Source organism: Trichoderma citrinoviride (genome assembly GCF_003025115.1).
Source record: "Trichoderma citrinoviride strain TUCIM 6016 unplaced genomic scaffold BBK36scaffold_2, whole genome shotgun sequence".
Taxonomy (NCBI): domain Eukaryota; kingdom Fungi; phylum Ascomycota; class Sordariomycetes; order Hypocreales; family Hypocreaceae; genus Trichoderma; species Trichoderma citrinoviride.
In genome coordinates this window covers 1,727,208-1,740,078 of record NW_020194710.1, presented here as the reverse complement: position 1 = coordinate 1,740,078, position 12,871 = coordinate 1,727,208, and the positions used below count along the sequence as shown (strand labels likewise).

Here is a 12,871-nt window from a genome sequence, read left to right as displayed (position 1 = left end):
GCCGAACACCACCCAAAAGCACATCCAGTCCCGGCATGACAGCTGTTCTATGCCGGTCTCAGGCTTCGCAAACGAGTTGTCAATATAGCCTATCCCATTAGTACCACCCATGACTGGATGTATGATTACCAGGAGATACCGGATAGCTGAGAGGCATCGGAAGCGAACCGCAGGGCCGTCACCGTTCACTGGCCACCGCAACTCCCTATTCTCTCTTCCATCTTTTCTCTCCTTCCAGCCCAAGTCGCCAAGAGACTGGCGAATGCGAAGTCCATTGATTCTCAAGACCCGTATCGTACAGCTCCTATCCGAATCCTTGCCAGATACCATCAGAATCAAAGGCTTATGCATTCTGTGGTTGGAAAGGCCGTCGGATTTATACGAGACAACTGAAGTGTTTAAAAATCCTGCCTCTCCTACCCAAAAAAGGTATAATGGCTGCTCTTACTGCTCACATACTATCGCGCGTCTACACCTAGCACCAGCCATCTTATCTCTCATACACTACTTGTATTATTTCTCCGTTCCCTGAAGCGGTTGAAAGGCATAAGTTCTAGACGTGAATGGCCTTTCGTTGGTGGGTTTCGTATGCTTTCAGATTCCGAGAGCACTTTGTACTATCTCTTGCCTTGGCTTCTAGTAGCGGTCAACAAAGAACAATTGGTCAGCTTCTTGTCATATCAGTTGGTCGATAAACAGCCTATCTATGGATGTCACGAGTAAAAGTAAGCAAAGGACGAGCTGAGAAAACTCCATGTCATAGAGGCGAAAGAAGGGAGGTTCAGTTCGATAAGGGGACGCCGGTCGATGGCTGCTTGTATGGTATGGAGCGTGAAGGAACAGTCAAAATATCAGCTTGGATGGACCGCACAAGAGCTATTTCGTGCTTCATTCAGTAGTTTTAGCGAGACAAAGCAATTACATGCTTGTGTCCTTCATGCTGGTAATCGAGCATCATTCCAAAATCAAAACACAAGCCCCCCAAACGCCAAGTCTTGTCATCTCATGTTCAAACACACATATCCCTCCCCAACGCCTCATACCAAGAAACAAACCCATCATTTAGTAATCCATGTCCCAAATCGTAGCTCTCCTACTCAAAAGACCCCTTTCCGAGCAGTCCCCCAACCAGTCCCGCCCTGCTCTCCGCTCCACGCACCTTCTTCTCCTGCCTCCTCCGCTCGTTCTCCTGCATCCTCGCCAGCTTCTCGTTGTCCCTCGCGAAGCCGTTGATGCCGCTCTTCTTGCCCGCGCCCTTCTTGATCTTGGCCTCCTCGCCGAACCCGCTGCCAGAGCCGACCGCCGTCGTCGTTGTGGACGATGACGACGTCGTGCTGGCCGTGGAAAGCAGCGACGAGTTGGTTGTTGCGCGGCGCAGAAGTGAGCCAGGAACCCTAAACGACGAGCTTCCCGACGTGGTAAAGGCAAGGCGGCCGGTGGAGGACATGTTGGAGGATGCGTTGCGCTTGAGGCTGATGCGGTCGACCACGACGTTCCTGGTCCGACGGGATGCGGGAGACTTGTTTTCCTTGTTGCCTCGAGACGCAGGTCGGCCTGCTTCTTCTTCATCCTCGCTGTCTGAGCCGACTTCGGTGGCAGGGATAACAGAGCTGTGCCGTCCGTCTTCCAACAGATCAGACAGTGTCTCACGAACCTCTCCAATGTTGGAAGGTTTCTTGCCGTCCTTGGTTCTCCTCATATGCGCCGGGGGCCGATTATCGCCAGCACTTCCAAGTGGTTTGCGCGGCTGGCTATCGGGAATTGTCCGCGGCTGCTGCTGCTGTTGCTGCTCAGAACTTTCGCTCTGCGACTGGGACTCTTCCGACTGCAAGGCCGGCGGCGCGTCTGTAATCTCCAAAAAGTCCATTTCGTCGTCGCTGCCACGGTCCTCAATGGTGCGTAGGAAGGCCTGGTTGCCCGGGTTTTCGGCAATCTTCTTGATCCGCTCATCAGCAAACAAGGCCTTTTGCATCTTGGCAAACTGCCGTCGCTTCATTCTCCGACGGGCTTCGCCGTCGTCGTCCGAGTCGGACAAGTCATAGTCGGCTCCACGCTTGCGACGGAGCATGCCTGATGTGATGTCCTTGTACAGCTTTTCCACTTCCTTCTCGTCATTGATCCGCTCCCGGTCACTGCCAAACGTTAGTCTTGCCCCTTGCCTGAGAGCGGATGGAGTGATCACTTACGCATAGAATGCGGCCAGCTTGCGCTCATCCACGTCATTCCCGGCCCCATCATCTATAATGTCTTGTACAGAGGCATCAGACTCGTCATCGCTGGCTTCGCCGTCCGCTCCGCCAAGTCCAGCGTACTCATCCTCGGATTCCTCGGCCTGCTCCTCCACCATCTCCTTCGCCTTGCTCTTCTTCTTGTTAAACTCATCAATGAGCTTTTTCTTCTTCTCTGCGGCAGCGGCGTCCTTTAACACGTTGAATGCAGTCTTTGATGATGCCTCTGCCTCCGTCTTCTTCTCGCCGCTCATAGGAATGGCATCCTCATCATCAAGGGATACCATCTCCATCTTTCGACGAAGCCGTCCCTTGCGCACAAGCGGAGAACTCTGAATTGCCTCGCCGTTTTGGTCCAGTGATATGGTCTCCACGGTCGACGTGGGAGGTTCGACGAATCTCGACTTCAGCGGCGTGTATCGCTGGAGACCTCCATCCTGCGAGGGCTCAATCATCTCCGAGATTTGGGAGTTCATGTCATCCCTCAGCAGGCTGTCCAGCCCATGCATCTGCGTCTGTGCGAGGTTCAGCTGAACAGCTTGAGTCTCCGCTTGGGTTTCCTCCCGTTGGGAGTCGAGCACCATATCGTCCGCGTTGTCTTCCATGGTAGCTGAGAAGTTGGAATCGGGAAAGTTATCAAAGTCGGGCATCATTGATTGCGTCGGTTCGTTGAACTGGCTTCTCTGGTTGTCGTCCATGGTCCCTGCGAATATCTGGGTAAGGCTAAGCCCGGCAGGTCCCTGCACAGGAAGCCCAGGAATAAATGTCTTCTTGGCGGATCGTAACACAGACGTAGGCGCCGCAGGTGACACGAAGGACGAGTTGATGGGAGTCTTCTTCGACTTTGGAGTAGCATCCACGGGATCAGCTTCGTCATCAGAGAGAATGGCAGTCTTGTTCCGTGGCCGCCTCCTCTTCAAGGGGGTTGCTTTTTCGATGACATCGTCGTCATCCTCATCTTCTGCCTCCTCGTTACGAAGCTTGGGGAGGCCTTCCGAGGTCTCGGATTGCGCATCTTCCGCTTCAGCCTCAAAAAGGGCTGTGCCTGCAACGACGTCTTCCGCTTCCTCCTCGTCTTCTTCCTCATCGCCCTCTTCGTCTTCTTCATCAGACCCTGAAAGCTCCACGGCAGAGACCACCTCGTCGGCATCATCACCGACGTACTCCTCGTCATCACTATCATCCCAAGCCAGAGGGTCTGCTTCGCCATTCTCTTTCCTTTCCTTCTTCTCAGCTGCCACTTCCTCCTCCTTGATTCGCTGAGCCTCCTCCCTAGCCTTGGCAAGGATGTCCTCCACTTCCTGCATCTGCCGTTCGCGTTCCTCCGAAGTTTGAATGACAACACCCTGAGCCTTGAGCATTTCAAGCCTTCGCTCCCGCTCGAGCCTGGCTTGCTCCCTCGCCTTTTGCAGTAGAGAAGCCTGAAACTCGGCGGGAGTCATTCCATCGCGCTCATTCTTGCGCTTCTTCTCTTTGCCGGGAGACGTGACATGAGCCAAGGCCCGCAGGGCCAGTATCGAGTGTGACTCTTGCGCTTGTCGGAAGGGAATGCTGTCAAAGACAGCATTTACTCTATCTTTGGACGTGGTTGTAATCTCCAGTTCGTCGTCCGAGTCTGCTGTGCCAGCTTTTGTTGGAATCGGCACTCTCACCCGCACCCTTCGCTTAGCTTGGACAGGCTTGCTCGGTTCTTCAACATCGATAGCTGGTCCCTTGCCCTTGTCTAGACGCGTAGGACCCGAGGGCTGCCCATCTTCCGCCCTCGAGTCTGTCATTGAAACATCTGGGTCTGCAGATGCGTTCTCCTCGGCTTGAGCCGCATCCTGCTTCTCCCCAACAGGTGGCGAGCTGGGCGGCGTGTCTTTATTCGCGTCCGCATCGGTTGGCGGCGACACCGGCCTGCTGGAGCTGTTTGCCGGAAGCTCTACCGGCGGCGCCTCTCCGTCTGGCCTGAAGTTAAAACGCTCGAACAGAGTTGCTTTCGACAGCTTCTTCCGCGTCCTGGCCTCGTGGGCGAGCTGCATGTTTCTGGCCATTCGCTGCGTCTCGCGGTTCATCTCTTCGAGCGCCTTCTTGCTCGCTTTCCTCGTCGGACGGGCTTCCTGAGTCAACCGGCGACCCCCTTCATCGTCCGTTATACTGCCTGCGTCGTCATCGCCAGAATCTAGCTCCTCGAGCTCAGATGCCAGCTTCTCTTGCAGAGCCCGGCGCTCTGCTTTTCGTGCTTCTTCTTCGGCCTCTTTGGCGAGACGCTCCTGTCGCTTTCGCTCCACCAGGGCCTTGAAGCGGTCTGATTTGACGGGCGGCAGGTCATCGTCGGATTCTGACTGCGCCTGCGGTGCCTTTGCAGGTGACGGGCGTACTGGCGAAGAAACGAAGAGCCCGGGGCTGGGCGATCTGGCTGGGGCATCCGTGGCGCTGTCTCCAGCAGCACGGCGCTGCAATCTTCGTGGTGCAACGGGTAGGTCCTCATCTTCGTCATCGCCATTGTCACGGCCCTCCTTCTCAGCGTCATCGGCGTCTGCCATCTCCGTATCCACCTCTCCAGACTTTTCTTTTTCTTGCTCCAGCATCCGCTTCACGCGATCTCTCGCAGTCTCGCCGTTCCTCGTAGTCTCTGGCTTGTTGACCATGTCCAAAGGGCCCTGCATCCGAGAAGCCAGCTTTCCCCGTGGCCGTATCTGGACATCTGAATCCGAGTCTGCATCCGAATCCGATCCATCGGCCTTTCGCTGGGCAACTGCGGTGTTCCTGGGCGAATCTGGCTTGAGGACTCTAATCTGACTCGCGTCCTCATCGTCGCTGTCGCCCACAGTCGCAAGCAGCGCCCTGATTTTCGACCGCGGCGTCAGCAGCTCTGGAGTAGCATCGCGAGATGCGGGTGTGGGAGAGCGCAGCGCAGCCATTGTCAACACCAATGGCCAGCCCGAATTCACCAGTCGTTAAGAGGTAACGCTTGCGAGTCCCTAGACAATATTTATAGGGGAAAAAAAGATATATTGTTTGCTTCAAGACATGGCATGCAAGACGACCTTCAAGGTACAAACAAAGTAGTGGCTGATGGGATTTGATGGGCAGAGAAGAGACACGTTAAATTGCGTGGGGAACATTTTACGCGCTTTCGACGCGACGCATGTCAACGCGCAGCACGGGCGAGTGACATAACCGACTGGGCGGCTGCCGTCCCCCCGCATACGAAGACAGCGGAAAAGGTACCACTAAAGCCTCGGCGTCAGGTACCATCTGCGCTTTGCCCACTTACACATTGGAGCAGATGGAGGCAAATAAACAAGACTTCTGCGAGTCACCAAGCGAGGCAACAAACGACTGATACTACTTACAATTCTACAATGAAGAATTGGACTTTAGCTCAGTCAAGTTCATAAGATTGTTACACGAAGTTCAGGAAAAGCACATGTCACGTCCGGCATCTGCTTCACGACATCTGCCGTAAACAACATTCAACTTCAATAACATGGTTCAACGGGACGTCAGTTGGTGGCAAATGGGCTTGCTTCGATTGTCAGCTATGCGGTATCAGCTTGCGGCCCAATTCTGCCGATTTTATGGCTATCTAAGTATCCGGTAAAGACTGTCCATATGCCGATGATTCCTCCTGAGGCAACTAGCCCACCTGGGCCTCTTGGTTGTCAATCAGAGTCTACAGACTTAGAAGAGCTTGTGCTCCAGCGTCATCTCGGACTCGGGCTCCAGGCCGACGCAGGCGCGGAAGATGTTGGTCAAAGCCGCACGCTGCTTGGCCAGGGCGTTGACAACGGGGGTTCCCGGAGGAGTCAGAGGAGCCTTGAGCATGTAGCTCAGGACGCTCAAGACGCTGTGGAAGTGCTTGAAGTCAGCAGTCTCGTGGCCATCGGTGGAGGCAGCCTTCCACTGGATACGGGTCATCATCTCGGCCACCACGACGAGGTCAATGATCAGAGGCGAGGCCAGGAGAGAGTCCTCGCAGATGTTGAACAACCTGGTGTTGCCGGTTAGTGCGATTCGCGGGAAGGATCGTCAAGAGACACTTACGAAATGGTTTGGTGGCCACCGAGGAAAATCTCAGCGTAGTACTCATCAAGAGCCCGCTTGTTGTCGCCGACAGCGGGCATGTACTTGATGACAACGCAGTGGTCGGGGTGTTCACCCTTCTTGTACAGGATGCTGTTGGCCTCAACCATGTCATCCACCACGTTGGACTTGGAGATCTCCTTGGAGCGGAACTGCTTCTGGGAGCTCAAGTTCTTGCCGTCGTTGTTGCCCAGGTGGTTGTAGCTGGCAATCGAGGTCAACTTGATACCGGCATTGATGAGGAAGTCCACCAGAGCCGACTTCATCTTGGTCTGGCCAGACTTGAAGTCGTCGCCGCCAATATAGGCATTGTGCTTCTCAGCAAGCTGAATGGCACCGGGGACGAAGGTGTTCTGGGGAGAGCCGTTGATGAACGGGGCGTTCTCCAGGATACACGCAACGGCAAAGACGGTGGAGGGAGAAACCTCCTCGTGGCCCTGCTCGATAGCCTTGAGAAGGTTATCGGCAGTGTCGTTGACTCCGTCAATGATGTCGGCGTATCGCTCAGTGTTGGCAGTCCAGAGGACGATGACCTTGTCAAGGCCGTTGTTGGCCTTGAAGTCACGAATGTCCTTTCGGATCTGCTCAACGTGAGCCATCGAAGCCTTGGAGCCCTCGATGAGATTGTCGGCCCGGTCCTCCTGGTTGGCGGCAATGAAGTCGGGGTAGTAGATGGAGGGGAGGGGAGTCATCTCCGCCATCTCCTTCCTAACAAGGGACTTGAGAGCAGGCTCAAGGACCTTGGCCCGATCCATGGCCTCGGCCAAGTTCAGCGAGCTGATGTCCCAGCCACCAATGACAAGGTCGTTGGGGTGGACCATGGGCAGCAAGCTGTGGAAGGGGATGTTGATCTCCTTGTTGGTCTTGGCGTCGGCTCCGAGCTTGACGGTGGAGCTCATGACGACGGAGCCGTAGTAGTTGGCCTCCTGGACGCCCTCCTTGGTGTCCCAAGTGAGGTTGCGGCGGTTAGCAATGATACCGGCGGTGACAGTGGTACCATTGTTTCCGCCCCAGCCCACCAGCATCATGCCGACCTTGGGAACCTTGCGGTCGACCTTGAAGTCGTAGAGCGTCTCCTTGGGAGTCGCCACAAAGTTGCCATTGGCGTCAGTCTCCACGCTGGTGGTGCGGTAGGTGTACTTGGACCGGATCTCCGAGTCCGTGTAGGTGACGTTGGGGGAGTTGACGACGAAGGTGCTCCGAGCAGCACCAGGGGACGCCGTCTGGCGTTGGGCATAGCCATTCCCGTTCGAGGAGCCCGTGCTAACTTCCGCGTGCGGTGCCATTGCGACTATGGGGCGCGGCGCGGGAGAGAGTTGGTCTATTGGAAGGGTTGTACGGGTTCTTTTTCTTGATATTCGATCTTTATTTGGAAAAGATCGAGTCCGCTAACCCTCCAGAGGCAGAGCAGCGGGCTCCGGCGAACGGGTGGTGAATCCTGGACAAGGTCAGTCCCAATTGCTCTGCTCTTTTTCTCCAGACTTTGACGAGGACATGACATACGAGTTAAGAAGATTGGAAAACGTCTTGTCGACTGTTTGTGATCGAGGCTTAACTCCTCGACCAACTTTAACCCTGTAAGAAGGTGAAGGAGAGGGACGTTGTTCGGGCGAATCGGGGTCGCGACAAAGCAGCTATTCGAGAGATTTCAGAAATAGATTCTGGAGTTCGAGTCGACTGACTTGTTTGCGAGGTGAACTTTTGGAATTGACTTTGTGGTGAGAGAAGAGGAAGAAAGAAGGAAGAGAAGCTTTGGGTTAGCAGCGGAGGGGTTGGATCTTATAGCTTCCTCCTGTAGGCTCTCGTCGGCTAGCATGTACTCGACCACCTTACATGGCCGCATCTCTCCGGCTGCGTTAGAACAGCTCAACATGTGCAAGCACCAGCGCTAACAAAGCGCCTAATGCCCGCGCCGGAGGACAGCTAATACTGATACTAGCAGCAGCAGCATCTTGGCCTGGCCCGCGCGTGCAGGCGGTGAAAAAACCCTCGCGGCTGCCTGTGCTAAGAGATTGCGGGATCGAAATCATTGTCCATGATTGGGCAAGGGCAAGATGGAACTGTACGAGTGCATATTGGGTGATGTGTACACAAGGCACAAGCCGTGGCCGTGGCGCGTCCGGATAGGACGGGCGAGTGAGATGAGCTGAGCGGACTTCGGGACCCTGAAAGCTTCCAGCCGGTTATACCATAAGGAACTCCTGCTAGTAAGAGGATTTTACGGGTTCTCTTTTCGTTCTTCCTTTCTCAATGATGTTCCATGACGAGGTTTTAATCAAATGTCCAAGGTGAATAATGGGCAACTATGTGATTACTGTCCAATTCCACTACCACAGCGTCAGGCGTCCTCGCCTTACCCAATTGACAATCCAGACTCATGCTTCGTGCTTCAAATCACTTCGTAGTCCGGCTTCGACTGAGGACAAATGGCGTGAGTGCTCGTCCCCGTGTGGGGGCCGTTGCTCGGTATGCCAAAAAGAGGCGCATCAGCAGCCACGAACCATTGAATGCTCTCGTCTTAGTCTTGGACGTTATTACTCAACCCGCAAATCGGACTCGTTTGACTGCCCGCATTCAGCAAAGGTGCCTCGGTGCGAACCTTGATGAAGCTATAAGGGACTTTAGGTAATAGTAGGTAGATCGCGTGCTCTTGGCCAAGCGTTCTTTATGCCCGTGTTGGCTGACAAGTATCCAAAACGGCAACATATGGAAGAGATCACCATCGACCGCCTTTCTTGACCGCATTTGCTGCAGTTGTTTTTGTTGGGAATGATATTTCTCTCCATCGTTGCAGGCAATTGAATATAGGTAACATTTGACACGTAACCGTGAGGCATCAATGTAAGGTGGTGTGAGCCTTTAGGCTGACATCTCAAACCGGCCAATCGCTCATCCATTGCTCTAGTAAAAGCTCTGTGAAGCTGGCAGTCGGTCATTGAAGGGGAATTCGTCTTAAGAAGGATTCAGATAAATCACGTCGATGCGATGACACGAAGCACGCAGTACCTGCAGCAAGACAGTTGGCCATGCTGCAATCCTGCAGAATACCTGCACGTGTGATTCGTCCAATATGGTGGTGCCTGGTAGTATCGCCCATCCAATGGATCAACTGCCACTGACAGGTCAATTCATGCCGAAAACGGGTCTCGTATGATGTACGACGTACAGTATTACTGCAGTGGTGATTCGGAGCAGTCCCAACAGCATACACGGCTAAATTGTCCTCTTTCGAAGTGTGTAGAGACTACAGTCGGCGGGTTTATGACATGTCGTACGAAGTAACACAGTAGAGGCATGACTACCAATCTATATGTTTACGGATGGGATTTGCATCCTGTGCTGCGTTGCTACCCTGTCGCAGCCGGGGAAGATAACAGCGGCATACCAGAGCCTACATATCGTACTTGTGTTACTCGCAATGAGTCTTGTGCGAGGCTGGTTCCCGTCCCGCTATCAAGCAGAGCTGCTTGCAATGCATCAGCCTCGAATTTGAGGCGGTTCGGAGCTGAGCATCTGTCTCATCGTCCGCTTCGGAAGGTCAGAAGGCCATGGAAATCTCCTCGGGACTTGGCACATGAAACCGAAACAGCGAGCTTCAAACAACGCGTCATGTCGCAGCGAGAGTTGTCAAAACCCCCAGTCACGACGACGTTGACAGGGATGTCTGGTGGTGTTACAATCACGGAGCAGCCAAGGCTGCGCGAGAATGGAGCTCTATCGCAAAGGACGGGGTACCAGTACTCCGTACAGGTCCTTCGCGCTACCTTATCGCGTAAACTTCAAGAGCAGCCTTCAGGCGAGTCGTACAAATATATGTGCCGTGATTGATGAGCCGATCCCAGATGCGTGGCGTCGGCTTGTACTACCCTTTCATTCTCGGAAGAGGTTTTTGCTCCTTGTCAAGACCAGAGGCCATTGCGTGACAGAACTTGGGCAGCGAAAGAGACAAAGAGGCTCCATGCTTTCCTAGAGAAGTTGCTCGACCAGAGTGCTTCACCAAAGTGTACTCCATAGCACAGTTGTACCCATACATGTCGGCGTCGGTCAGGGCCTGGATGAGACGCTGAACCGCCTCATGCGACGTGCCGGGGTCGCTCGCGAACCCCCAAGACAGAGACCAGCCAGGATGGCCACCAGCAGCATCTCACTTTGGGAGGTGAAATACAAGCTTAGTACCCCATATTCCTCCCTGTGGAGGAACAACAAGCCGCACCTGAGCCAAACAGAGATGATGATCACCGATCGAGCCTCGAAGAGGAAATGAGACCACCGGCGATGTGCGGAGAGCGGCTCGGCAGCGGCGCGATGGCAGCCTCGTCACCTTGTGCTTCCTCGTAGGAACGGCAGGTAGCAGAAGGTTATGCGCTGTAGAACCGAGACTGGGCCGGGCTCTTGTCATGCGCGATGGGACCAACAGAGCGAGTGTCCTTCCAACCAGTTCCGAGTTCCCAGCCCATCATCATCCACACTCGTGCATGCGTCGTTTGAGACCTTGGGCCGGCTGTCCACGTGCGGCGTCTGTTCATCTTCTTTGTCGCCTTCCAAACAACCAGCATACCGTACCTTACATACCACGCGAGACGGCCGGCCGAGTCGAGGGGCGCCCAACGGAGGACCGGCGTAGCTCGGTTTAATACTGAACGAGGCGTTGAGGGCCCAAGGCTCGAGGCTGAAGCAAAGGCGTGGCCGTCCGTCCAATGGTTCCAGTGTCAGGCTGACGAGACGGAACAACTTCGAGTGAGGAGGTGTCATCGAGTGTGGATGGATCCTCCGACTTCGATTGGGCGAGCTCCTGATGGACATGGAAATTTGGCCTCAGCGCCGTTGGCGACCTGCAGCGCACCCGTGTGGGCACTGAGGCTGCTGACCGTCCCCCAAAAAGGGACTCCCCCAGGGCCCCTCAGCGCTCTAGTGGTCCCCTCCCCCCCCTTATCAACTGGCGCACAGGCACTGGGCGGGGCGGCTACAGGGGGCGTCCCTGCAAGGTACGGCGCCTAAAAGAGCGAGCCACATTGGCGCTACTGCGGCCTCATTTACGCAGCTGTCTGCTTCCAGCGAACCGTCCGGCTTGGGTGCGCTGTTTGTCAACGGCCGGGGGATTTTGTCGATGAAGAAGATGAAATGAGGCCCTGCTAGTCCGTCTGATACGGAGTTAGTGGCAGGCTAGGACGGCCAATTGGGCGCCGGTTCGCTGGGCACCGCGACGATGCGAGGAAACGAACGACGTCTGGAGAATCTGCAGCGGTGCCCTCGAGTTTAGTCTGGATTGGACACCGGCGGTGTTGGCCTTGATGGCCTCGGAGCGCGCTGGGCGGCCGCTGGAGACGACTGGCAATCAAGGGAGTGGATATTGGGAGCGACGAAATACGACCAGAGTCTGGATATTGAGCACATTTCCCTGGCAAGGGAGCGGTCTCAACGACGCCAGGCAGGACCCTCTGCCCTACGAAGCACCACCACCACCGTCCGGGGGTTCAATACGGTGTGCGACCTCCGCCAGAATGGCTGGGACCGACCGCATTGCGATGTGCTCGTGCTCGTGTGTCGTGTTCCCTGTCTGGACGACAGCGGGACGGAAGCGCAGTCCGGCTCTGATACAGACGTCTGGAAGCAACGCCTCTTGGAGCGGGAGCCGCGACAAGCTGAGATGGAACCTCACGCACCTTCGCCTGGCCCTCCTCCAGCCCAGCCTCGCCTCGCCTCGCCCTGTCTCGTGTTCACCTCGCATCTCGTGTCTGCTTCGGTGCCTCTCCAGCAGCGCTCTTGGGCACAACAAGAGCAAACATCCACACCGCAATCACCGCCGACGTCTATCCACGGCACTGCGAGGCTGCTTGCAGGGATTCGCGACCTGATCGCAATTAGCTCCCACCAAAGAACCCTGGCCATCCGCAGGCCAGCGACAAGGGTTCAGGGCGAACTTGTAGTCAGGGGTCTGCCACCACCCCAGCGACGCTTTCCGTGACCTCCACAACTCGAGACACTATGCGCAACATCACCGTTTGCAGGTAGCCGTTCCTCCAAAACTTGCGACCTTTTCCCCCTTCTGCCTCGTGCCCTCTTCTCTTCCTCGCCAAACCATCCTCCTGGCACAGCAGGCGAGGCGTCAAGCGTTGACCTAACGCAGGATCTCTCCGGCGTCTCGGCCGTAGGCTCGACAGCTGCTTTCACAGGATCCTGGCTCTCCTGCCGCTGCATTCTCTTGTTGGAAACACGATTAGCTTTTCGCTGCAACACGCTCCCGCCGACGGCGAGGCTGTGCTTCCGTTGTCAGCTCGAGATCCGCAGCGTGAAGCATCTGCGCAAAGCATCTGGAAAGAGGCAGCAGAAACCGGAGGCGTCGTGGGCGGCGTTTCCCTTCGTTTCGTTTCGTTACTTCGCCCATCTCTTCTTCGCCTTTTATATCACGTCGCAGACCGGCAGTCGGCCAACCTTCTTCCAACCGCCACGAAACTTATTGCCTGTGACCACTCTGTAGCACGTGGTCGATGTCGGCATATCCAATGTTTCCCTTCACGCCTGAATAACACCGCTTGAACCACTACACGAAAAAAAGCCCTGCATCGCCCGTC

At 55.4% G+C, this 12,871-nt stretch overlaps 2 protein-coding genes across 2 annotated transcripts; both read right to left on the bottom strand.

The window, feature by feature from the left end:
* Positions 1-843: 843 nt before the first annotated feature.
* Positions 844-5,134, bottom strand: BBK36DRAFT_1138192 (hypothetical protein; the record flags this gene model as incomplete). The annotated part of the gene is made up of 3 exons (XM_024893226.1): positions 844-876; positions 1,160-2,132; positions 2,187-5,134. The coding sequence occupies 3 exons, from the start codon at positions 5,132-5,134 to the stop codon at positions 844-846; spliced, it is 3,954 nt and encodes a 1,317-aa protein (XP_024753094.1).
* A 763-nt stretch (positions 5,135-5,897) lies between these two features.
* Positions 5,898-7,585, bottom strand: BBK36DRAFT_1138191 (Myo-inositol-1-phosphate synthase; the record flags this gene model as incomplete). Its single annotated transcript, XM_024893225.1, has 2 exons — positions 5,898-6,207; positions 6,261-7,585. The coding sequence occupies 2 exons, from the start codon at positions 7,583-7,585 to the stop codon at positions 5,898-5,900; spliced, it is 1,635 nt and encodes a 544-aa protein (XP_024753093.1).
* Positions 7,586-12,871: the final 5,286 nt, after the last annotated feature.